General features: G+C 40.8%; 1 protein-coding gene across 1 annotated transcript in view; it reads left to right on the top strand.

Annotated features, from left to right (window-relative positions):
- Positions 1-2,793: 2,793 nt before the first annotated feature.
- Positions 2,794-24,767, top strand: part of NPSR1 (neuropeptide S receptor 1) — a gene marked incomplete at both ends in the record, with an annotated part of 62,738 nt that continues 40,764 nt past the window's right edge. The window contains 2 exons of the mRNA XM_082752457.1: positions 2,794-2,940; positions 19,147-19,279. Coding sequence (XP_082608583.1) covers positions 2,794-2,940; positions 19,147-19,279 — 280 coding nt within the window. The remainder of the gene's footprint in view (positions 2,941-19,146; positions 19,280-24,767) is intronic.

Genomic DNA, 24,767 nt, shown 5'->3' on the forward strand with positions numbered 1-24,767 from the left:
AGCTTCAAAATTAAAGGAAAACTGATGTTTCATGCAGGTTTCCATGTCAGGCAACAGGGATTGTGTCACTAATGTGCAATTTCTGTGTTGCTCCTGTGCAGTGGGGATGCAGGAAGGCAGCTCTCCTGTGGTCCTCACTGCCATCAGCAGCAGCTGCGCCCCTCTGAACTGCCCAGTCAGCTTTGGGGGAGAAGGAGATGGGGAACAGCAGGCTGACCTTCCTCTTCCAAGGCCACTCTATACAGATTTGGATAAACATGTTGTTTTTTGTTTGCTTGTTTGTTTTTAATGAAAAGCAATTAACTTGTCATACTGTTAGAAGCAAGAAATATCTCATTCTCTTTCTTTCTGAAGCCCGATAGCCTTATTTCTTCTTTGCATTTAATATGATTATGTCTAACTACTCCAGGGTACAGGAAACTATATAGGAAACTATATAAACTATAAACTATATAGGAAACTATATAAACTATAGTTTCCTATAAACTATATATGTTTATAGGAAACTATAAACAGCAAGAATCCAAATATTTTTGCAGTTTCCTTCCAATACAGGCTAAATACAGAAAAGCCAACTCTACTGTAAATTCTGTACAATATATATACACACATATATATAACCTTGAGCCTCTGCATTTCAGACGTGCCTAATTTTTTAAACTATTAGGTGCATCTGAAGGTTGAGATCAGCTAAATTTGGGGAAATGATCAACATTATGCACGGTATTAGTCTCCTGATTTCACTTTTTGTTTCCTTCTCTTCCCAGTAAGGAAAACCATCCTGTTATGGGGAGACACATGTTGCATGTTGCAGGTCTCCCCCCTGTGTCTGCACATGGAAGATGAGCATAAAGCTTTGTTACACACAGCAGCTGCAAAGAGTTCTACTTAGCTTGCACTGGAACCATTTATGCTCTAGTTTTCCAGCCCCTTGGTTCAAAGCTATATTTGAGAAATACAATTTTGTGTAGGTTCTGCGACCAAGGTAAAAAGAAGGGCCAGTGAAGTGGTGCCTAAAACAAGTCTTCTCTGTTCTTCTTCTGAATATTCTATTCTCTTTGCTTAAAGATTATTTTCAAAATTGTTTAATATTTCCTATATAGGAAGCATGCTTATGCTGTGGTGTAGTAAAATAGTGAGACTTAAAAAGAGAAATAGGTTAGGTTAAGAAAGTAAAAATCACATTTTATTATATATCAGAAAAAAAATGCTCTCAATAATTTAAAATAAAATAAAATAATTTGAGAGCATCTTTTGTAAAAATGGTGGGAAGACTCAATTTCTCTCTATGTAAAACCACCTAAATCTCTTCAAGCACTGAAATTCTCAGAGACTTTTGAAACTCCTGGCTGACTCCTGGCTGAGGAAAACAACGTCAGTTGTAGGAATCAATCAGCTATTCATTATCCACCGAGGAACTGCTGGGATTTGAGCTTGCCTGCTATAGGCTTTTGAGATTCAATCAGTAAAGTCTTTTATTTCTCCATTCATTCCAGGGGTATTCAAACAGTTTGCTTAATCTTGGGAATGGTGAAGGGTGGAGGGAGCAAACCCATACGTCAAATTTCAGATTTTTTTTTAGAGGCTTAAAAAATAAGAAAATAAGTGTTTTTTGTTTGTTTGTTTTTGTTTTTGTTTTGTTTTGTTTTTCCCTAGAGAATTAGTTTAAATATAGATATGGTACCACAGACAGCCCATGGCTTAAAATGTTGTGATCAACCACAAAACAAACAAATGAACTAACAAACAAAACAGCATTTCAGCAAAAACAGCCATCAACGAAGCGGGGCAGTGACAGTGACAATAATTGAAGACAGAAAAGGTAAGAGCAATGGAAGACCTGAATTACCTCTTCTTTTACCTGAATTACCTTTTTAACACCATAAGCATTACTTACAGCAACCAGCTGGCAAAGCCACAAGAGAAGTCACTCTTGATTTAGTCCTGAGAGTTGTGCAGGATCATGTATGTACTGAAAAGCTCCTTAGCACCTCTAATATGCTTGAGACTACCATCTGTGTCGGAATGAGTGAGCCAAAAAAATCCCAAAAAGACAACATTCAGTGCAGGAAGTTTTAAGTAAGTATTGATCACTGGTGCATATAGATCAGTGCTGGTTCTTTCTCTTCATGAATGGTTCTAATTATCTATATGGGCCAGGACCAATCCTCCTCTGGATGACTTCAGTGTATCTTGGCAAAGCCTGAATATTGCTTGGGCACCCAGAAGTTTCTCCAATTGCTCCAAGCTTCTGTCCTGCAGGAGATGGAGAAATTGAGTTGGTGGGACATGGCTGTGAAAATAGACTGAGTACTGCTTATGATTGCTCTGTCTTGAGACAGAGCAACTCCACTAAATTGAACTAATCCTGGATGCACTAAATGTGAGTTTATGCCCCTGGTCTGTGTTTTTACAGCCATGCCTGGCTCCAGAGCTGGCATCTGTGGATGCCAGAGAGTCCTGAGACTACAAGGCATATGGATGAGTCCACATGTGCTGACTTTCTTACCAGCTGCTGGTCCAGCTGCTGGAAAGAGCATGTGGACGGCTGTTGATAGAGTTATGCTGAAAGATAGCTCAAAGGGCTGGTGCCAGCTTGGCTTTTTTTTTTTTTTTTTTCTTCCTTTGCTTTTTTATTTTTTTATCACTCTGCTACGCTGAAGCCTAATGCCTCTGGTAGCCAGTGGTGGAGCAGTGAGAAGCTGTTTTTGCTGCTTTGCTTTTACGGGAGAGACTTGTCTGCGTGAACTCTTAGGAAAACAAGCACCTAGACAATTCAAGCAGAAGCCGGTGATGGAGGTCAGCTCCACAGAAGCCAGCAGCAGGTCCCCAGCTGGCACCGGCTGGCTGGATTTCACCCTTGTCACCTGCACTGAGACAGTGGCTTTCACTGAAGTGGTGGAAGAAGAGGAGTGGGGATCCTTTTACTATTCCTTCAAGGTACAGCCAGTGCATTACTTTTCTCACAAGCTGTGGTGCATTTTCATCACCTCTGCGGGGAGGCAGCTAGGATTATTGAACTTTTTGCCTGTGTATTTGTGGATTTTGCCCTCCCAAGACAGGTGACAGCATATGTGAGGCACTTACTGAAAAACAAAAGAGTTACAGGATTTGGAGTTCAGACTTGCAGGTCTTAGCCAATTGTCTCCCCTTAGAAGAGAGGGTGGTACTGCTTTTCTAAAGTGGCATTGTAATTATACATGCATCTTTAATCAAAAGTGCATATCACTTTAACACATCTTGTACATAATTTCTTCTAGCCATAGTCTTGACATAAGGGATTTCTTTTCAATTTTCCATCTGTAACAAACATCTGCACACAAGTGAGACAGATTTTGTGTGTGTGTGTTGGCTTCTTTGTTTTAAAAACAAGAGGGACAGGTTTTAATTAGTTAGCTTGTTTATTTGTTTTCAACCTGAGAGGGGGATGCAGCATCTCTTTAAGAACATACAGGATGAATGATCCAGTAGTGAATGCTGTTGAACGACACGAGAAGCGTATTCATTCATCGCCCGAAATAAACATCACCCTTGCAATATGTGAATGTGGAAAAAGATGAAAGAGGTACTGAGTTACATCTTTGCTTCAGCTTTCTGTGCCTGTTGTCACTGCTTAATTTCATGCCGTGTGTCATGTGTCACTTTACTGTAGTTGTATCAGTTATGTTCAAGTTACTAAAAGGGCTGACAAGAAGTACCCTGACACTCTGAAAGCTTCACTTTCAGACAGACAAGTATAGGCATTCACCTCGTTTGAGAATATAGTTGGTTATCAGGAATACATTCAGAATTTTGATTTCTAGGAGATTGATAATACTCTGGTACAATGCACATGGAATCAAAGGAGTTACCACTGTTTTTCACCTCTGCTAAGGAAAAAGTTTATTTCTATTCCTACAATTTATTAATTTGGGTCTCATTTAACATTATACTTTTTTACTTTTTTTTTTTTTTTTTTCCTTCTTGCTAAGACAGTACTTTCTTATGTGGGATGTCAAGGGTGACAACTTTCTGTTTTCCCTTTTTATTTTTATTTTATTTTTCTCTTCATGTTAGACTCCTAAAAGGCTCTTGAAAAAACAACACAAGTGAGGAGCAAAACATTTTTTTACTATTTTTTCTTTATCTCCTTTCTTCTCTTCACACTGAGGGCTGTAAATCTGAACAATGTCATGGGAGCAGTATTTTATAATGGTAAAAGTGACAAATTAATTCCATGATTAGAAAGTCCCCAGGCAGAAAAAAAAATGCTTCTTAATAGGGTAGAATAAGTAAATTACAATAATTAGGATACCATGGATAGTCACGTGTGCTCGTCCACTGCTAAAAGAAACTTGATTCAGTTAGCTGAGAGCTTCTCATTATACTTGCACTCTGCTGCCTGATGTCTAGCTCTGGCAAATATAGCATGAACTTTGCAAGGAGGTTCACTGATTTCACATCAATTACCAGATGCTGATAGGCATGGAAATATTTTGACTCTGGAGACAAGTGACAGCTGGTGTTGCTGCTGCAGGAAAGCAGGAATAAAGCACCTGCTCTGACAACTACTGTGCAAGGAAGGCAGGGCTCCCTGCCAGCAATTTCAGCTCTCAGTAAATGCTCACATGTGGAAGGTGCTGCTGATACCTGCTGCCTAGGTTGGCTGTCCTCCACCAGCACTGCCCACGCTCTGGGTGGTGGTCATGTCCTTATCCCATCCAGCAAGGGAGACATATCCTTCCTCTTCACAAGGCTCTGGTTAAACAGCTAAGGAAATAAAAGGTCACCTTGGAAAGGGCTGAATAGATTAAAAACCCATAGAATTTGAACTTGGTGCTCAAAATATATCTACAAATGAGGCTTTGGCCATTTATTGGGATTTTCAAACAAGTCGTGGCCCGTTGCTAACAGTAAAGGAGACTGGACAAACAGTCACCACACAGGTGCAGGTTAAACAGACACTCTGAGTGGCTGTGAAGCAGAAACCTCCAGGATATGTTGGACATGGTCTGTGCCTGTGGCATGTGGGGACTTGCCACATGGCTCTATGTCCAACACAAAGCAAGCAAGTGCACCTATTTCTCTTTGGGAAACGCAGAGTTTTAATCTACCTTACCAAAGGTATAACAGGAAAACATGATTTAAATGAATAAATTGAGACTAGGGAGTGATGCTCACACAGTACCTGCAGCAATTCCTACATTAATGATTCTTTTAAGGATTTTACCCAATATCAGCTCTGTAGGGTATCTCATACACAGCTCGAACTATGAGATGAAAAGGGAGCACTGTTTTCTTTTTTTCCTCCCATGTTTCAGAAGGACTACCTGTACCCACCTCCTGGTACTGTCTGGTTTACACCATGGTGGCAACATTGCAGAAGTAAAATAATGTGACTCAGAGCTGAACCATGAATGCTTCCCTGCTACCACTTTCAGAAACATTTTAATTTCTCTCCACACCACTTCAGAATTTAACAACTAAATCCTGTGCTGCTTCAATTTAAAAAATATTTTGCCAGTTCAATTAGCTTTCTTCTTTCTTCCTTTCTTTATTTATTTGCTGGGAAATGGACCATTTCATCCGCTTGGAGGAATGTGCACTTCCCTTCTGGTAGTCATTACTGTAGCTGCTAGATGAGGCTTTGCCCCAAAAAGCTGCATGTGAGTCTGCTGCCATGCATGATAGCCTTGGAGCTGGGGTGCAGTCGTACCCTTTAGGGGAGGACCAAGGTGTGTCATGGGGTGTGAGAGATGAGCTGGGGCTTCCCACAGCAAAGACAGCAGCTCCTACTCACCTGCAGACAGGTCTTGGTGCTGCATGATGGCAGAGTCACTGAAAGCCCAGACCTTATCTCTGCCTGGGTGCCTTTACATGAGGCATGCAGGTAGCTTACTGTCTTGATCCACAAACTCTAGAAGTCCTGTTGGCTGTGCCAGCACCAAATTCAGAACAGATGTGCAAATTGGTATTAATTACAAATCCAACTTCCCAGGCCAAAGGAGAGTTCATTACATCCCTTTACAATCTCCCCCATATGCATTTAATCTATGTGTAAAAAGGAACTAAGCAAGTGTCAACTGCCCTCTACCAAATACAGTAAAATGAAAAGATCAGAGATTATGTGAACACCTGTGGCCTCCCTCCACTTCTGGAGTCCCTTGGTTCTGCATACCCAACTCTCAGGGACCTGAGACACAAGGTGCAAACTAGAAACCTGCTTGGAGAGCCTGGGGTGAAGCCAAAATCTCCAAATAGGTTCAATGCATCCTGCTGAGAAAGGAGTACCTATGATCAACAGGGCTAGGGGTCTTCATCAAGGCTGGAGGAAGGACCTCCCCAGTCCCCCAGCAGCTCCGAAGCTTAGGCAGTCCTGAGTAGTTTCATTTATTTTAAAAGAAACTCTGTTGGTAAATGAGATGCCATACTTTTATGCAACTGAGTAAAGGTTAGGGTGCTCAAATGCAGAAAAGTCCTAGTCATTATTTCTTCTTTGGCAGGACTGTGTTCCCACCACCATCTCCTGCCTTCCACATCTAGTACCTTTCCTTATTTTGTTTCCTGATGTGTAGATCTGAGTCTCCACCTGTGCAGCAAGGCACAAGAGTTTTGCTGTTTTTACACAAAGTTGTCTGGGAATCCCAATCCCATGCTGCCAGGCGAGAACCCCAACCACTGGGCCAGAGGTTGGTGCCATGACCCCGGTCCCTGTGTTGTGCAGCATCACCCCAGCAGGGACACCAAAGGATCAGAGCTCTCAGGAGAAACAGCATGCACATTAAATCCACTACAAATGATTACAAAGGATTTTTCATGAATAATTAAAATTCCCGTCCTTTTTTTCAGGAAGGACAGACGGTGACCGTCCTCCCCCACCCCCACTCCCACCCCAGTAGCATTGCAGTAGTATCTGCATGTTGTAGCACAGGTAGCTTAGTTATTAAACAGGACTGTAGAGCCATGCCGGTGTAAGCACAAATATAAGACCACATACTTATCATCCACAGAGAATAAAGTTCATTACAAAGTTCAGGACCTACCACCTCCAGCAAAGAGCTGAGAAGACCGGTGTGCAGAGAGAAGGTTTACATAGGCTAGTTTTGTAAAACTATCAAGTAAGAAGGATGTAGTTCCAGGTGCCCTCAGAGCCTAAGCCAGAATCTGGGGCCTTATCATTTCATCCAGATGCTGGAGTCTCTTATCTCCTGGAAAGTATTTGCCTATACTATTGCTCATTCTGATTTTACAGCAGACTGCACAAAGCATCTCATCCTTGAATACATAAGAGAAAAATATTAATGGGTGCTGTCAAATTTCTGGGGTAATCTCTGCAAATGCAATCATACATTTTAGGAAAATAGGCAAACCAAATAATTCATAAGTGACTTTGCTATCTTTCAGTGGAGGGAGAGGAGGAAAACTAAGCCTACACAAATACAGTGTCAGGAACTCCTTAACACAGCCGACGCAATATGCTGTGATGAGTGATGCTAATGCTGGACTGTCACACTGAGAATGAAATAGTCGATCACCTTCTGAAACAAATCTGCAATGCTCTGGGGTGGGCTGGCTTCATCTACTAGCTTAAAGGCAGCACAAAAGTGAACTGACTATATGACAGCCCAGCTTTGGGTAGCTCTGAGACAGACAATTAAAGCAGTTTTATACTACCATCCCTCACACTTCTGATTTCATGGTTCGCACAGCCCATAGGGTTTGTGTCTGCCTCTCCTATAAAATCAGACCTAGAAAATAATTTCCTTAGTTTGTGAGGTGTTTTAATTAGGCACACTTAATCATCTTACCCCTTTTTGTGATTAAGAAAGAACAGTGTTTCACAGTTTTTAATAGGGTTATCAAGATCATACAATTATGGATGGGCTATTGAGTGACCTAATATTATGTGTTCTTGTCCAAAACATTATATGAAAAAATAGATAGATAGATACGTCATGATAAATGTATATTTCCTGATGAGATCAAAATTTGCAAAAAAACATTTAACTTCTGTGGAAACTCCCTAGAGTACAACTGGTAAAAAACAAACAAACAAACAAACAAACAAACAAACACCCTATAATAACTGAACAGTACTGTCCCAGTTTATTATCCATGTAACAAAACACAGCAGAATGGTAAATATGAACCATCTGCTAGGAAAATTGAATTATTGCTATATGTTAATGACTAATAATCTTCCCCTCTACCCAAGTCACATCTATGGAGGATTTGAGGGCAGGCTAGGGATGGCTTGTTTAGTTGTTATTGGTGCTTATAAAGATCACAGCAATTCATATGCATTAAATGTTGCCCACTGAAGTGACCCTGCCTTACCTGCAATGGTGAAGTAAGAGATAAGAAATATATTTTTTAAAACTGGAGATTCACAAATATACATACATATATATATATATATATATATATATATATATATAACATTACCAGATTTCAAAAAGGATTGAAAGTAATTTTAGTCACATAATTACCCCTTTGTTTGAGATTGTATGTTCTGATTTACTGAATAGGTTTCCTTACCTAGTTGGTTTCCCCAAGCCTAAAATGTAGAAAATATTTTAGATTTTCCTTTAGGTTTGACATCCACATTGACATCCACACACTGAGCGTAATACCATACTGATACCAACTCATGCAAAACTGCTTCTCAGATTTTGGCAGAACAGAAAACATGATCTTGGGTCCTTTTCTAGCTCTGCCCTTCTTCCAGGCATAAAGTCACATGGAGAAGTGACTGTTGCCAGCATCTCTGACATACTGTGAAGGCCTCATGTGGTAACACTTCACAGGATTGCCAGAATAACCTACAGCCATGTGCTGGGAAGCTAACAGAGACATCCTGTTAGAAATCATTGCAGTAAAGCAGCCCCTGTGCAGAAGAAGATGTGAAAACCATCAGGCATGACCATTGCGTCTGCGGAATTCCAAGCTCATGCTTGACTCAGAGAAATGTGAGACGCAGATTGAGTTTTCTTTGCTAAGCTTGCTTGGGGACATTGGGATTTGAAGAGAAACCTCTTAATTAATAGCCAAGGTCCATCAGAGTCAGGGGTGTTTTTTGCCCCAAGGCTTAAATGGGAAAGCAGTGGTCCAAGAGACAAACCTGAGGCTGAACTAGTATTTATGCAGTTTGAATCGTGCTCAGTTCCAAGCCAAGCTACCAAAAAAAAAAAATTCAACTCCTAGAGGGTTTGTTGCCTGCCCAAATGTCTTCCTCTGAAATTCAGTCACAATGGAAGCACCTTTAAAGAGAAAAATATAAAACACAGCTTTGAACTGACTCTTTTCTCACTTTGCTATCTTCACGAGTTTTCTCAGACCTTTTTATTTGTATCAATCAAATTGCTTTCACAAATTTTTAAGAGCCATCTTGTGTGTGTGTTCTATAATGACATTGTCTCATTTTTGACTTGCTAGATGGAAAATGTTCTTTCAAAACATACTTATATTATAGGAACGGCCAGTACAATTTCTGCTACTTATGACGACTAGGCCAAAAGATTTCAGTTATCTTCCAGGTTGTTTCGTGTGTTTCTTTCTTTTGAGACATAGTCCATCTGCAAATGAATTAAGTGATCCAGACACTTATTTTGTGGCTTTTTCTTCTCCACAGATGTTCCTTTCTTCTTCTTCCTTTTCTTCTTTTTGATATTTTATTTATTTTTATTCTTTTTGATATTTCTTGAGAATTAGGAGGTGGTTTGAATTAATCATCTGAACTTTCACATTCATATGCTTAATGTTTGGTGTATGAAGATTATTTCTAGCCTAAGTATTCCTGCTGTTCTCTCTCTTTTGGTAAATTATTGTTGACTCTTATTTTGTTCTCTCTTGCCAGTGAGAACTGCTATCTACAGATAAAGTATATGTAACACACTTAAGGCTTATTTTCAAACAGATTTCTGTTGTTCTTTTCACAACATAACTTGTGTTGAAAGTTTCAACATAAGAAGACAGATGGATATTTCCAGTTGGCACTTTAACCAAGTTTGTTCTTTTTTTATCTCTTAAAGAACCTTTATATTGTGTGTAGGTAAACACAAAAATAGTTATAGGCACTTTAATGTCATCACACTTTACTTTTGACAGCTCATTGTTTAGGATGGTCACATCCTAGCTGAAATTCTTCATCTCAGACTTCTGCATAAGGTTTAACTAAATGCCACCTAATACTGCTTTCCCTAAGACTAAGATATTTGTGTCCTTCCTGTGCCAATAGCTTTACAACTGATTTGCAGGGTGACTTTTAATTTACATAGAAATTTCCACAAAGATTTATGTTTCTATGATACAATAAATAATATAGAACTTGTGCAAAACTATCATCTGAATACGTCTGCCTTAAAACACTTCAGTTTTAAGTATATTCCTTAAGAAAATAGGCCTTATGCATATTTGTGTGTGCATAATTCAAGTTGGGAGGGACTTCTGAAGGTCTCCTAGGCTGACCACTCAAAAGATAATTCAAACAATACCAGCTTGCTCTGGTGTCCATTCATGTTCTGACTATCTTCAGAGATGGAAATCCCATAGCTTCCCTGTTCTCCAACTCCAGTATTTCACTACTCCCATGTTGAATTTTTTTTTCCTAATATCTAATCAAAATGTCCTGTGTCCAAACAGGAACACATTCAACAAATCTCCCATCTGTTGCTTCTCATTATGAATTCCATCTTAGAAACAAAGAATATACCTGGTTGTCTGTCACCCACAAAGATCATAGAATCCAGCTTCTGGCTCCACACAGCAACCCCCCAAAATCAATCCCTATGCTTGAGAGTGTTGTCCAAACATTTCTTGAACTCTGACAGGCTCTGTGCCATGACCACTGCACTGGGTAGCCTGTTCCAGTACCTGACCACTCTCTCAGTGAAGAATCTTTTCCTAATATCCAGCCTGAACCTTCCCTGCTGCAGCTTCATTCCATTCCCTTCGGTCCATCTTCTCCTATTAGATAAAAGACTGCAGCAGTGAAACAGCCTCACCTCTTTCCCATCCAGGTCAAGAGCTCCTCTATGATTCTGCTGTGGAGAATTCTGGCAGTATGGAACAGAGGTTTTCTTTTCTTTTTTTTTTTTTTTTAATATATATATTTTTTACAAATTATGAATTGTGTCAGAGGTTGTACCAATATCTTTTAGACTCCTTAATGAAGTTGAACCAATTTTTGAGCCAGTCTTTTTTTGATCTCTTTCAATGTTACAGTCAAAAGTACAATTTAGCTTAGAGGTAAACAGATGGTAAATCCCCAAGTGGAATCAGTCAAGATGCATTGCACCCATCTGCCTCAGGAAAACTAATTCCCTTCCCTTCCCTTCCCTTCCCTTCCCTTCCCTTCCCTTCCCTTCCCTTCCCTTCCCTTCCCTTCCCTTCCCTTCCCTTCCCTTCCCTTCCCTTCCCTTCCCTTCCCCATTTTTTTGTTCCACCCTAAGTGAAGGCAGCCAAAATAACAAATATGTCCAATGTATTTTCAGTATTCAAAATTCAGTACTCCAGATCTATAACAGGATCAAAGTAATGCAAAACCTAGAGTCATCCATTTGCTTACCTGGTCTGTAATTAAAGTGACTTTTTCAGAGGACGAGAAAAGACTTTTACTTTTTTTCCTTTAGGAAAGTGCAATGCAATCTACTAGTGGTGAACACCATCTTGAGCATACCAGTTCCACAATCCTCAATTTAACAAGCAGATTTATGTGTTCTTTTTACATGTTAAGAGCATGTTCCTTGTGAAATTGCTTGCTTTGCTCCATGATTGCTGCAGTAGGTTACACCTGTAATATTATTTTTAAATAAACAAAAGGTAAGCAGTCAGGCTGTTTGCGTATTCACAGATCTTAACCAGCGAGCAAGAAAAAGGTGCTCAGACACATAAGTCACTACCCGCCTGTGATAAGAGGGATCAGTGCCTCTTCACCAAACTGACCAAGAACACAGAGCAGGAAGGCAGCAGGTCAGGGGGACTTGAATTTGCTATAAGCATTCTCACCTTACATTAAGGGACCAGCCAGTCTCATTAGGAATGGTGTTAAATACTTTCCATTACTATCGCCTACACTATAGTAAGTCAAAGATACAACACTGAGAGCCTGCAGGCAGATTTCATAGGCGAATTTTGTCATTGGTACAAGAAAAATATAAATCAAATTATAATAAAATAAATGCCTACAACCCATACGGATCCCTTCTGCCCTTGGGATGGTACATGAACCATGAGTGAATGACACACAAGGCTCTTAGGGATGGAGTTTGTTGCAAATATAAAGCACAATACACCTCAGGCTAGACTTATTGCAGCCTATGAATTCAGAAATTTTCTCAGAGACAAAATAACAAACCACTTCTACAAGCAAAGGAAAATGCACACACTCTTCAACCAGGTTTTCTGGCTTACATTTCTCCCATGAAGAGGCTTGCTTCATTGACTTTAGCTGGTTTTAATCTTAAAGCAAATTAGAAAAACACAAATATGTGCTCCAGACGTCAAGCACTTCTATGCTTCAAACAACAGTTTTGTGGAATAGTATGCAACTCTTATAATCAAGCCAAGGAAATTCTCTCGACTTTGATTTGTTCTGTGACCTTAACCAGGTCACCAGCATTTTTAGTTTTTCTAATCTAAAAGTACTACTTGATGACACCAGTCTCCCTCACAGCATTCTTGTGTAATGTAATTAATAATGCCCATTGCAAAAGCAGCCCTCACTGAAAGCTCTTACACAAGGGACCTGGTAGATATTATTATCTTTCTTTTTATTCAAAATACCTTTGGTGTCTGTGTGAGATATTATTAAATAATGTGTTTTTTTTTGTTGTTTGTTTGTTTGTTTTGTTGTTTGTTTGTTTGGTTTTTTTTTGCATTTTTTTAATCACCTTGCTGAAGGTTGTTACAAAAAGAGAATTTTTGCTTGATGAACAAACATGGCATGAAATGAAACCTCTATGTTTAAGCAACCTCATTGTGATGAATAAAACAGAATTATAGAAAATGCAGCTGCACTGAAGTTAGGGATCAATCAGCTATAACTCAAACCTAAGGCTTACTTTTAAGGCTTTCATAGATGAAGGTTTCACTGACTCAATCAATTCAAGTATATTTGTAAGTCAAAAAAATTTAAATTAATTTTGGTTCACTGATTTTGGCCAATAAGCAGTGAATCTGAAGAGATAATCTCCCTTCCCACCTCCCACCCCCCCCCCCTTTTTTTTAACAGCAGTATTTTTGTGTCTTAAAGGCTATGCTTGTCTTTTCCTGCAGTCAGCTCTTTCCTAGATTAAGTAATTTAATTCAGTCAGTATTTTTGCCTGGCTATATCCTCTAGAATGCTGTCACCTCATCGCCCTATGCCTCTCTTGAAGCACAGTGCCCTGAAGTGGACATAGTACAGCAGCTGGGTACAGCGGAGGGGTCAGACCAGAAAAAAGTGACACTTGTGTTGGTCTCCTGGTGGTGGTGGTTGTTTATCAGTATAAATATATATATATATATATATATATATATATATATATATATATATATTTATATATTTATATATTTATATATAAATATATATTTATATTTTTATATATATATATACATACCCTTATCAGTATACTATAAGAATACTGAATTTCTTTCAAGAAAATGTTCTCCTGACTTTATATCACAGAAAATGGGAGCAAGTCTTGTCCCATAGATCTTCACACGTTAAAGATCTGTTTTGAAATAGAAAAGACAAACCAAACCCTGAGGAGAACATGTTGATTTCAAGGACAAATGTGATATAAAATCTTAGGTTTTGTTTGTTTGATTGCTTGTTTCTGTATTTACCTTCCAAATATATACCCCCTTCCAATTTCCGTACAACACAAAGTGTATAAGCATAATTTCACCATTGCTGTCCCGATTGTTTTGAAAGGGACATGCAGACATGAAAAAGGGGTGCTTTTTTTTTGTTTGTTTCTTCATCGAAAAGTTAAGCATTCAGCCCTCACTGGTTGTCTTATGTAGGTGAGTCTATAATATATTCGGGGTGGTAGGCGAGCCCTCTCTCTGCCCACCTCACCTTCTCATCTACCCTTAAATAATCGATATGAAGGACTAGAACAAGACAATCTGAATGACAAAGTAGATAAAAACCCGTCCCAGTTGGAGGGGGCGCCTAAGACAAGGCGACCTACACATCGCATTGCCACATCAACCTTCAAAAAAGAAAGAAGGGTTATTGTTATGGGGGGCTCCCTTCTGAAAGGGACAGAGGGACCGATATGCCGACCGGACCCAACCCGCAGAGAAGTCTGTTGCCTCCCTGGGGCTCGGGTGAGAGACTTTGCCAAGAAAGCCAAGCGCCTGGTACGGCCCACTGACTACTACCCGCTACTGGTCTTTCAGGCTGGTAGCGATGAAGTAGCAACGAGAAGTCCAAAGGCGATCAAAAGAGACTTTAGGGATTTGGGGCGACTACTTAGAGGATCAGGGGCGCAGGTTGTGTTTGCCTCTGTCCTTCCGATAGGGGGGATCGAAGCTGAAAGGCGTGCTGTTCACATAAACTCGTGGCTTCGAGACTGGTGTGACCGGCAGAACTTTGGGTTCTTTGATCACGGGAAGGTCTATGCTACACCGGGCCTGATGGCACCGGATGGGATGCGCCTCTCTCGGAGAGGGGTAAGGATCTTTGGTCAGGAGTTGGCAGGGCTGATAGATAGGGCTTTAAACTAGAGTCGAAGGGGGAAGGGGCTAAAACCAGGCACGCCGGTGAAGACCTAAGGGATGGTACACTAGAATCAGAGGGGCTGTGTGCCACTGAGATCCTTCGGTCAGATCCACAAGGTGCTGAGTGTAAGGAGATGCATATGAAGTGCTTCTACACGAACGCATGCCGTATGAGGAATAAAATGGATGAGCTAGAAGTCCTGGCCCAGTCCCGCAACTACGATATCATCGGCATAAGTGAAACCTGGTGAGATGAGTCCTGTGACTGGGGTGTTGCGATAGATGGTTACAGGCTCTTCAGGAGGGACAGGCAGGGTAGGCGAGGTGGTGGGGTGGCGATGTATGTGAAGCAGGGGCTGGACTGTGTGGAACTTCAGGTCGGCAATGGCAAAGTTGAGAGCCTCTGGGTAAGGATCAAGGGATGAACGAATAAAGGGGATGTCGTTGTGGGAGTCTATTACAGACCGCCTGGCCAGGACGATAGCACCGATAAATTATTCTTTACAGAACTAAGAGAGGTCTCGAGATTAACTCCCCTTGTCCTTATGGGGGACTTCAACTTGCCAGACGTTAACTGGGAGTGCCACACGGCTGACACGAGCAAGTCCAGGAGGTTCATGAAGCACCTAGATGATAACTTCTTGGTGCAGGTGCTAACGGAGCCAACTAGGAAAGGTGCCCTCCTAGACCTGTTGCTAGAAAACAGAGAGGGTCTGGTGGGTGATGTGGTGATTGGTGGCCGCCTTGGTCATAGCGACCATGAAGTGGTTGAGTTCAAAATTTACGGTGACAGAAGGAAAAGTGCCACCAAAACCTCATCCCTAGATATGGGGAAAGCGGACTTCAGGCTGCTCAGGGAACTAGTCAGCAAGGTCCCCTGGGAAACTGCTCTTGAAGGCCTCGATGTCCACCAGTGCTGGTCATTCTTTAAGCGATGCCTCCTAGAAGCACAAGATCAGGCAATTCCTAAATATCGCAAGTCAGGCAGGCGGGGCAGGAGGCCGGCGTGGCTGACCAGGAACATTCTAATGGAGATTAGGCGGAAACAGAGAGTGTTTCGCTACTGGAAGGAGGACCAGGTGTCATGGAAAGAATACAGGGATGCTGTTCGTGTTTGTAGGGAGAAAATTCGTGTGGCCAAAGCACACCTAGAGTTGAAGCTGGCTGTGTCTGTGAGAGAAAATAAAAAGGGTTTTTTTAGATATGTGAATGGAAAAAGGAGAACTAAAGAATACATAGGGCCACTCCTTGATAGGGAAGGTCTCCTCACAGACAATGACATAGGCAGAGCAGAGACACTTAACGCCTTCTTTGCCTCTGTCTTCAATGCCGATGATGGGCTTCGGGACCCAGGGTGCCCTGAGCTGGAGGACCGGGACGGTGGGGATGACAAACTCCCAACCGAGCCTGAACGTGTGCAGGATTTGCTACTCCACCTGGATCCCTACAAGTCCATGGGTCCGGATGGGATTCATCCTCGGGTGCTGAAAGAGCTGGCGGACGTCATCGCGGAACCTCTCTCAATTATTTTTCAACGATCCTGGGAATTTGGAGAGGTCCCGGTAGACTGGAAGCTGGCAAATGTTGTGCCGATTTTCAAGAAGGGTCAGAAAGAAGACCCTAGCAATTACAGGCCTGTCAGTCTCACATCAGTGCCTGGTAAAATCATGGGGAAGATGGTTCTCGAACTTATTGAGGCGCACCTGGGGGACAAAGCAGTCATTGGTCCCAGCCAGCATGGGTTTGTGAGGGGTAGGTCCTGCCTAACTAACCTGATTTCCTTTTATGATAAGATCACCCGTATGGTGGACCAAGGGAAACCAGCTGATGTGATTTTTTTGGACTTCAGCAAGGCTTTTGACACAGTTTCCCATAGGATCCTGCTGGACAAAATGTCCACCATATAGCTAAATAAAAACATCATACGATGGGTGAGCAATTGGCTAACGGGCAGGGCCCAAAGGGTTATGGTAAATGGGGCTGCATCAGGCTGGCGGGCAGTCACCAGTGGGGTCCCTCAAGGCTCCATTTTAGGGCCGGTACTTTTCAATATTTTTATAAACGATCTGGATGTAGGAATAGAAGGTATTTTGAGCAAGTTTGCTGATGACACCAAACTTGGAGGAGTTGTGGACTCGAATGAGGGTGGAAAGGCCTTGCAGAGGGATCTGGATAGGTTGGAGAGCTGGGCGATCACCAACCGCATGAAGTTCAATAAGAGCAAGTGCCGGGTCCTGCACCTGGGACGGGGAAACCCTGGCTGCACGTACAGACTGGGCGATGAGACGCTGGAGAGCAGCCTAGAAGAGAGGGATCTGGGGGTCATGGTAGACAGCAAGTTGAATATGAGCCAGCAGTGTGCCCTGGCAGCCAGGAGGGCCAACCGTGTCCTGGGGTGCATCAAGCACGGCATCGCTAGTAGGTCAAGGGAGGTGATTGTCCCGCTCTACTCTGCGCTGGTGCGGCCTCACCTCGAGTACTGTGTGCAGTTCTGGGCACCACAGTATAAAAAGGACATGAAACTGTTGGAGAGTGTCCAGAGGAGGGCTACGAAGATGGTGAAAGGCCTGGAGGAGAAGACGTACGAAGAACGGCTGAGGTCACTGGGCCTGTTCAGCCTGGAGAAGAGGAGGCTGAGGGGAGACCTCATCACAGTCTACAACTTCCTCGTAAGGGGGTGTCGAGAGGCAGGAGACCTTTTCTCCATTAACACCAGTGACAGGACCCGCGGGAATGGGGTTAAGCTGAGGCAGGTGAAATTTAGGCTTGACATCAGGAGGGGGTTCTTCACAGAGAGGGTGGTTGCACACTGGAACGCGCTCCCCAGGGAAGTGGTCACTGCACCGAGCCTGTCTGAATTTAAGAAGAGATTGGACTGTACACTTAGTCACATGGTCTGAACTTTTGGGTAGACCTGTGCGGTGTCAAGAGTTGGACTTGATGATCCTTAAGGGTCCCTTCCAACTCAGGATATTCTATGATTCTATAATTCTATGATTCTATAATCAGTGGAGACAGGCCATCCCAGGGTAGGTGAGATGGATGATGACTCATGCCTGAGAAACGGCCATTACTCAGACTACAAAAGCCATTTAGAGTAGCTGTCTCTCTTTAGAGCTTTAAAGTTCGGTGAGGTGGCCCTAATGGCAGATTATACTGACAAAGTTATCATGCTGGGAAAAGTGAAACCATCTAAACACAGCCTTCACTGTGCACTTAGACTAATCCCTGGGTTTAGAGAGCGCAGCCTTGAATTGCTCATGCACTGCATCTTGCCTTTCCCGCACACCCACATAACTCACAGGATACCATCACCACCTACCTGGAACAAAGGTGGCTGAGGAGCATGGGCCACAGCTTGCTTTCCAGTAAATGAGGGACTATGGGTGCTGGCTACTGGTTCTACTGAGCCATATGTGTATTTTTTCTCTCACTGACTATAATAACAATGTATATATTATTGCTGCTGGATACTTCAGGATTTTTTTTACTGCATTCCCCTGTTCTGTGCCCTCCAAACTGTTGCTGTGAAAAGTGCCTTCAGAAGAGCAGCAGAACTATCTTCCTCCATGACACTACATGCATTACACAAGAGAGGTTTTGTAAATGACAATTTTGCAGAAATACAGAGTATTTTCTCCAAGCTGACCCCATGCTCACCAGACTCAGTGCTTCTCAAAGCTGGCTGGCTGATATGGAGAAAACGAACTTTGCAGTCTCACACATCTAGAGGAAACCTACAGAATAGCCACTGGAAAATAACTAATCTGCATTTAGAGAAGACAAAATCATTTTTGGTAGGCCAAAAGGGGGGGAGAAAACTGTGTATGCACTCACACAAAACAAGCAATCGTGCATATGTACACCTTTGTTCTTGCAGCCAGAGGATCCTGATGCTTTGAGAGTGCGCATAACTGTTTTTCTTACTTCTTTTCTTTGTGCACACTACCACTAGGGGACGTTTTGTCCTCACGTATTGCTTGCTATGCAATTTTACTTTTCCTTGCAGTGGGTCATGCTTGCTTTTCAAACTTGGTGCACATCTAGATCATGGAGTGGATGTTTGAATTTTATAGGGTTTGTGCATGACCCGTACTCACTGGAGCTGTGAGGAAGAGAAGTATTTATTTCCCCCATTTCTCCAAAGGAGCCCATCTATCAATATTCCTTACAAAGTAAGGCAGTTGGTTATTTCACAGCTTGTTGGAGCAACAGAAGAAAACTGAAGTCTGCCTCTCATTTTAGCATCTAGTGCAGAACATAAATACTGATAGTGGCTTTGTGAATACAGAAGTAATATGCAGGCACTGCAAATAAAATAATAGACTATATATATATATGCATTTATATATTAATTCTTCTTATCTCATTTGTCCTAGGTTAACTGACTGGCTTAACTGTAGTCACTACCCACTCACCTACTTGTATGATTTTTTATTTTCTTTTTTTCTAATGCAGACAGAGCAGCTGGTAACTCTTTGGATCCTCTTTATTGTCACAATTGCTGGAAATGCCATTGTGCTCTTCTCTACATGGAGGAGGAAGCGGAAATCTCGAATGACATTCTTTGTTACACAGTTGGCAATCACAGGTAGTGTATGGGAGGGAATGGGGCATCTGAACTGTGCAGAATTGGTATGAAAAATTACGAAAAGGTCTTGCATTAATAAGAAAATGCAAGTTGAATGGTGAAGAATTCAGTTGCCACCTAACATCCAGCTGCAGTTTGCCATGAGACAGATGGATAGCTGCTTATCTTAGGGCTCAGTCTGCCTCTGATCTAAAAAGATGTTGCTAGATATAGTAGTGTCTGTGTCAGACACAGCAGCTGCAACTCATTTATTTCACTGAATCTTATCTTCCAGTATGAATTTGCATCCACATGTCCCAGAAGTTATGCCCCCAGCTGTTGTCATGGAACTGTTTAGATTAAACTAGTTTAAGATGAATCTCTGGTGTTTTTCTGCTAAAACCCTTTCTAAAGTACTTCATTACAGTGTTGCTCCATCAATTATGCACTTGCATTAAAGAGTGAAAAAAACTTCCTGTAGTCTGGTTTAACCAAGTAAGGGAGAAAGAAAAATGTAAATGTGGAGAGGAATGCATTTGGGTCAGTTCTTTTTTTTTTTGCAGTGGGAATAAGGATTCTGATCCAATACCTTTGTAGTTTTTAAATGTAATGGAGAATGTATAGAAACCTGGTTTGTAAACTATCGATCTCAGCAACTAGAAATGGAAACGAGCATAAGCAGAACATTGTTTCTCTGTGGCCTTGAATGGGCTGAATTTATGGGGTTTTAACAGTTTCCCGAGGGAAAATGTGTACTGTTTCTATAACAGTGTCTTGCTACTAATCCCTGCTTACAAGACAGCTGTGTTGCTTTGGTTGTGTATATAGCATATATTTATATTTTTTCTGTTGATTTTTTTTTTTTTTTGTAAGATATGGTAGGAATTATAGCAACATCCAGTAAACAGCTATTTAATACATGTGTTCCCAGCAATTTTGAGTCCTCTTTTGATGTCTGTTGTATCTATTTAAACTGGAAAAGAAAAGGACTACACTCCCCAATTTTTAACATGTTCTTCACAAGTAAATGAACTCCTGCCCGTGGTCTCAACCATGCCTATCCAGGGCCTTGTCTTATTTGAAGAACAGCTTTCACCTGAAACAGTTACAACAAGTTGTGCAAAGTGATGCAGAAGGACTGATCCATAACTACAGGCAATGTAAGAATTAGTTCAAGATGAGGAGATGAAGGTTTGCAGTGACTCCTTTTCAAAAGAGCTGATGGGTTTTGTGTTCATCTGTAATAAAAAGTTTTGCTTCTTATCTTGGTTGTGACTTCCATGTCACTTCCTTCATGTGCCAGTGGTATTTGCCATCAGATGATATATGTTGACACAGTCTCACAGCACACTTTGAAAGCTGCAGTCACAGATCATGTGTGTCTATATGAGTTTAAATAGCCCAATGCCAGGTGAATATACAGAAGATGGTAAAAAGTAACCAGACAAGCAGTAACATGGGACAAGAGCAGAAGAGTATCTGAAACCTCAGATGGACACTGTCCACTTTCTAACTGATGGCATCAGAGAACAGAGTAGTGGGGACAACTGCCCTGAGAAAGGTTTTGTAAGTGAGATGAGTGGAAAATGGCCCCATGTGTCCATCACACAGAATGCACAAGGGCCAGTCTCGCTGCCAGAGCAAATGCACAGGTCAATGTGGTAATAGGAGATGGTTCTTTATAGGAAGAGCTCAAATAAACAGCAAAGGGCTTTGTCTGAGTAAGAAAACACATGTATTTTCTGCAGCAGATGAAGAACCAGCATTACAACACAGGTGTGTAGGTCAAAGGAATAATGCAAGAAGCAGACAGAAGCGTCTTGGCCAGGACTGATCAGGAGAAAGTTGGTCTATGTGAGGTGTACCAGGAGACTACTGTTGTTGCTGTACTGGGTAAGGACCTCAGCAGGAGTTTTGGACCCATAAGAAAGGCTAATTTTTTGAGTTAAGTGGAGGTGGATGGAGAGCTATTTGCTGGGGATTTGAATACAGTCTGCGTGATGGGAGGGGAGGGGATTGCAAGTGTTGTTTTGAGGAAGCTGCAATAACTAATGACAAAGACAAGAAGGTAAATATCCCATTAGAGGTGGGTAGCACATAATGTTCTATAGCTTATGTTACCATATTGACTAAGGTCTGCATGTTAAACTTGCTGGTTCTTCTGACTTCCCCTTTCCTAAATTTATCCCTGGCTTTCAAAATCAGACTACAACAGTGCCTGAGTTCAATGGTCTGATCTATTTCTTATTATACGAATTCACAGCAGAAAACCCACTTGACATTCACATCTGCAATGTGAAAAGAGTTAACACCACCTTGAAGAGCAAGATTCCTTTCAGGCAATGTTGACTTCTTTTTTTGTGGCACAGCAGTCAGACCTCTAATTTATCTTCCCTCACCAAGAGTTTCTGTCAGTAATTTGGCACAAAGAAATGACTTAATTCCTGAAATGGAGCTATTTCACTTTCTTATCTTCAAAAATATTAATAAGAGCAAAGCAAGCTGGCAACAGTCATCAGCCTTTCACAACAAGTTATGAGGTAGACACAGAATATTATGAAAATACTGGCTTGTCACATTGCTTTGATATGCCAGGCGTATTTAAATCCTACCAACTAAAGCCTAATCTCCTGGCAAACAGTTTCTGCTTACTCAATCTTACTACTTCCATCTATTTTTGGATTGTTAAAATATTTATTATTTCTGCCCTAGTAGCAAGAGAGAAGAATAATGGATATAGCTTTATCAATGCAGGCATTTCAAAGCCATTTAAAAATTTCTTTTCTATTAATCTGTGGCTCGATACTTGAATAACATACTTAATTCTCATGTCTTCCTACTAATACAGTACTAATATAAAATTAAAATATAGCCTTTGTGTTAGAATAAACAAGGTATTCAAAGCAAATTATACATAATACATGAATAGGAAATGTGCACTGTTGTTCTTCTTGACTCATCGCCAAGCCAGATGCAGAAGAGAAGCAACTAACTGATTGAGGCTTCTTTCAATACCACCAGAAGTCAATGGTCTCACCCACTTGGCAAATTCACAGATAAGACACGTACTTAATCCCTCACTACACTGCAATTCAACATGGTGCAGGTGGATGCAGGGATCTATAGGTATATGAGTAATATCTTCCACTTCAGCATAAAGATATTGCTGAAGCCTGGATTCAGAGTATATTTCATATTAAATATATGCTTATACAATGCCTGTGTCAGTACTGCATTTAAATCTGTGTTTAACTCTCAGATCATGCATAAATCTCTTTGAAATTATCTGGAAATTAAGCACTAGGAAATCAGCTAAGAGTTAACAGCTGAGTTGAACAATAGTACTAATCACTCAGCATCAGCTAATTTAACAAAAAAGAATATTGCCATGTTTGTCTTGTGTTCAGCTTGCTTTTGGGTATATGTCTCCTATCCCCTCCTCCCCCAAATGTTTTTCTTAGAAACAAGTTCTTCTGTGAAGATTAAAACTAAAGGTAGGTTTCCTGCAGATTTCTATCTCCAAGGCAATTTAGTTTCTCAGAAAGTGTAAACTTTGAAGATTACCCTGTTGGAAGGGTATTTCTAAACACTTTTTCCCAAATAGATTTCTTATGAGTTTAACACAACTTATGCTCATGGCATAGCTATCTCTACTGGCAGGAAACCTCTCTTATCTCCCTCTACCTGATGCCATTTCATGTACCTTACAGACCCTTGGTGGCTTTAAGATTTTTGCCCCTGACTGAATTCACCAAGTGGTTCAAGAACAAAGAGTAGGGTCTGACAGACCAACAAGCGACACTGTGGACATGCTGGAAATCATGCTGGAAATTTTCACGTGAAATAGGATTGTATTCTATCCAGTTAGATCACTTCCCCCAGATCTACCAAAAGAAGGCCTCCTTATCCCTACTCTCAAAATGTAAAAGCAGCTGACAAGAGAATATATATTTTTCTATTAACAACTCAGTTATTTGAGTAACATGAGATAGTAATATATTGGCTAAACAGTCCGTTCAATAAAAAATGTTATTATTTGACCAATTCTAAAACTCATCAAGGCATGCAAAAATCTCTGGTAAAAAAAGTATTTAATTGTTCAATATCCTTCATCCAACTACTAGTGACAGAGGAATGTATTTAATTATTTTTTTGTAATGACCAAAAGTGTACATGTCTATGTATAGTTTTTTTGGGGTTTGTTGTTGGGGATGGGGATTGTTTGTTTTTTTTTTTTTTTCTTTTTTTCATTTTCCCCCCCAAGTTAAAATCAGGAAAATTGGAGTTGGAAATGTCATGACCATTAATTCTATAAGATTTCTCCAGCCCCATAATTAAGAAGTCAGTACCTTAGGAATGATATTGAATTCTGTTCATTATTGGGGATAAAAATACAAGTACGCACTTCACCATGTGCTTAACTTTAAGCCCTAAGCCAATAAACTTAACTGGGAATACATGCTCATTTAGGTATTGTTATGGTTGTAATGAAGAAAGAAAGTAAAAAGAATGTCAGCTAACTTTTATTGTCACATACATATATGCAGAAAAATAAAAGACCTGAAAAAATATTTAACTAGTCTAAGTTGTGGTATAAATGCCAAATCCTAAAGGATGACTTGAGAATGACTGGGAAAAAAAAAAAAAAAAGTATTTTTAAAAGTGTCTCCTTACATCACTTCTACATTCTTTGTTTGCTTCCAGGAAATTGTACCACAGAAGGTGGTCTTGGTCCTTAAGAAAATGCACTCATTTTGTTTAGTGTTTAGTAAAAAGGCAGTACACCAAAAATCTGCTACAGGAGGATTACATGGATATGGACCCTTCTGAAGTAGGAATTATTTCATTTCTGTGTTGCTTAGCCACTGAATTCTGTAATAGCTTTGGTTAAGACGACTGAAGGCAGAGTCTGCCAACTTACCTACACTAAGTTAGACTATTATAATGGCTAAACATGAAGAAACACATTGGCTTCTCCTTCTCCTTCTCCTTCTCCTTCTCCTTCTCCTTCTCCTTCTCCTTCTCCTTCTCCTTCTCCTTCTCCTTCTCCTTCTCCTTCTCCTTCTCCTTCTCCTTCTCCTTCTCCTTCTCCTTCTCCTTCTCCTTCTCCTTCTCCTTCTCCTCCTTTTTTTTTTTTCTAATTTGTCCATCTGCCTAATCTCCAAATATGACCTCCTCAGGAGGCCTTGGGTAATAAAACTACACTAAATCTACTGTGGCACTGGCAACTTTAATGGGCTGTACCTTTCCTCCTTTAGTATTCCTTCCTAGTCATTGTGAGTTGAAAGAATGAAGATGACTTGTTACTTCCTGATGTGTACAAAAACTTAATATAATAGCACCATTAAAAAAATTAACATATAGAACCATATTAACAGATAATTCTCACTGTTTCAGCTTTTCATCTGGAAAATGGTACTTGCAATATTTCCTCACTTCAGAGAAATCTTGAGTATAAAATCATCAGTTTTACAAGTACCTTAGGTATCACAATGATAATGAATATTGG

Source organism: Aythya marila (genome assembly GCF_965140915.1).
Source record: "Aythya marila genome assembly, chromosome: 2".
Taxonomy (NCBI): Eukaryota; Metazoa; Chordata; class Aves; order Anseriformes; family Anatidae; genus Aythya; species Aythya marila.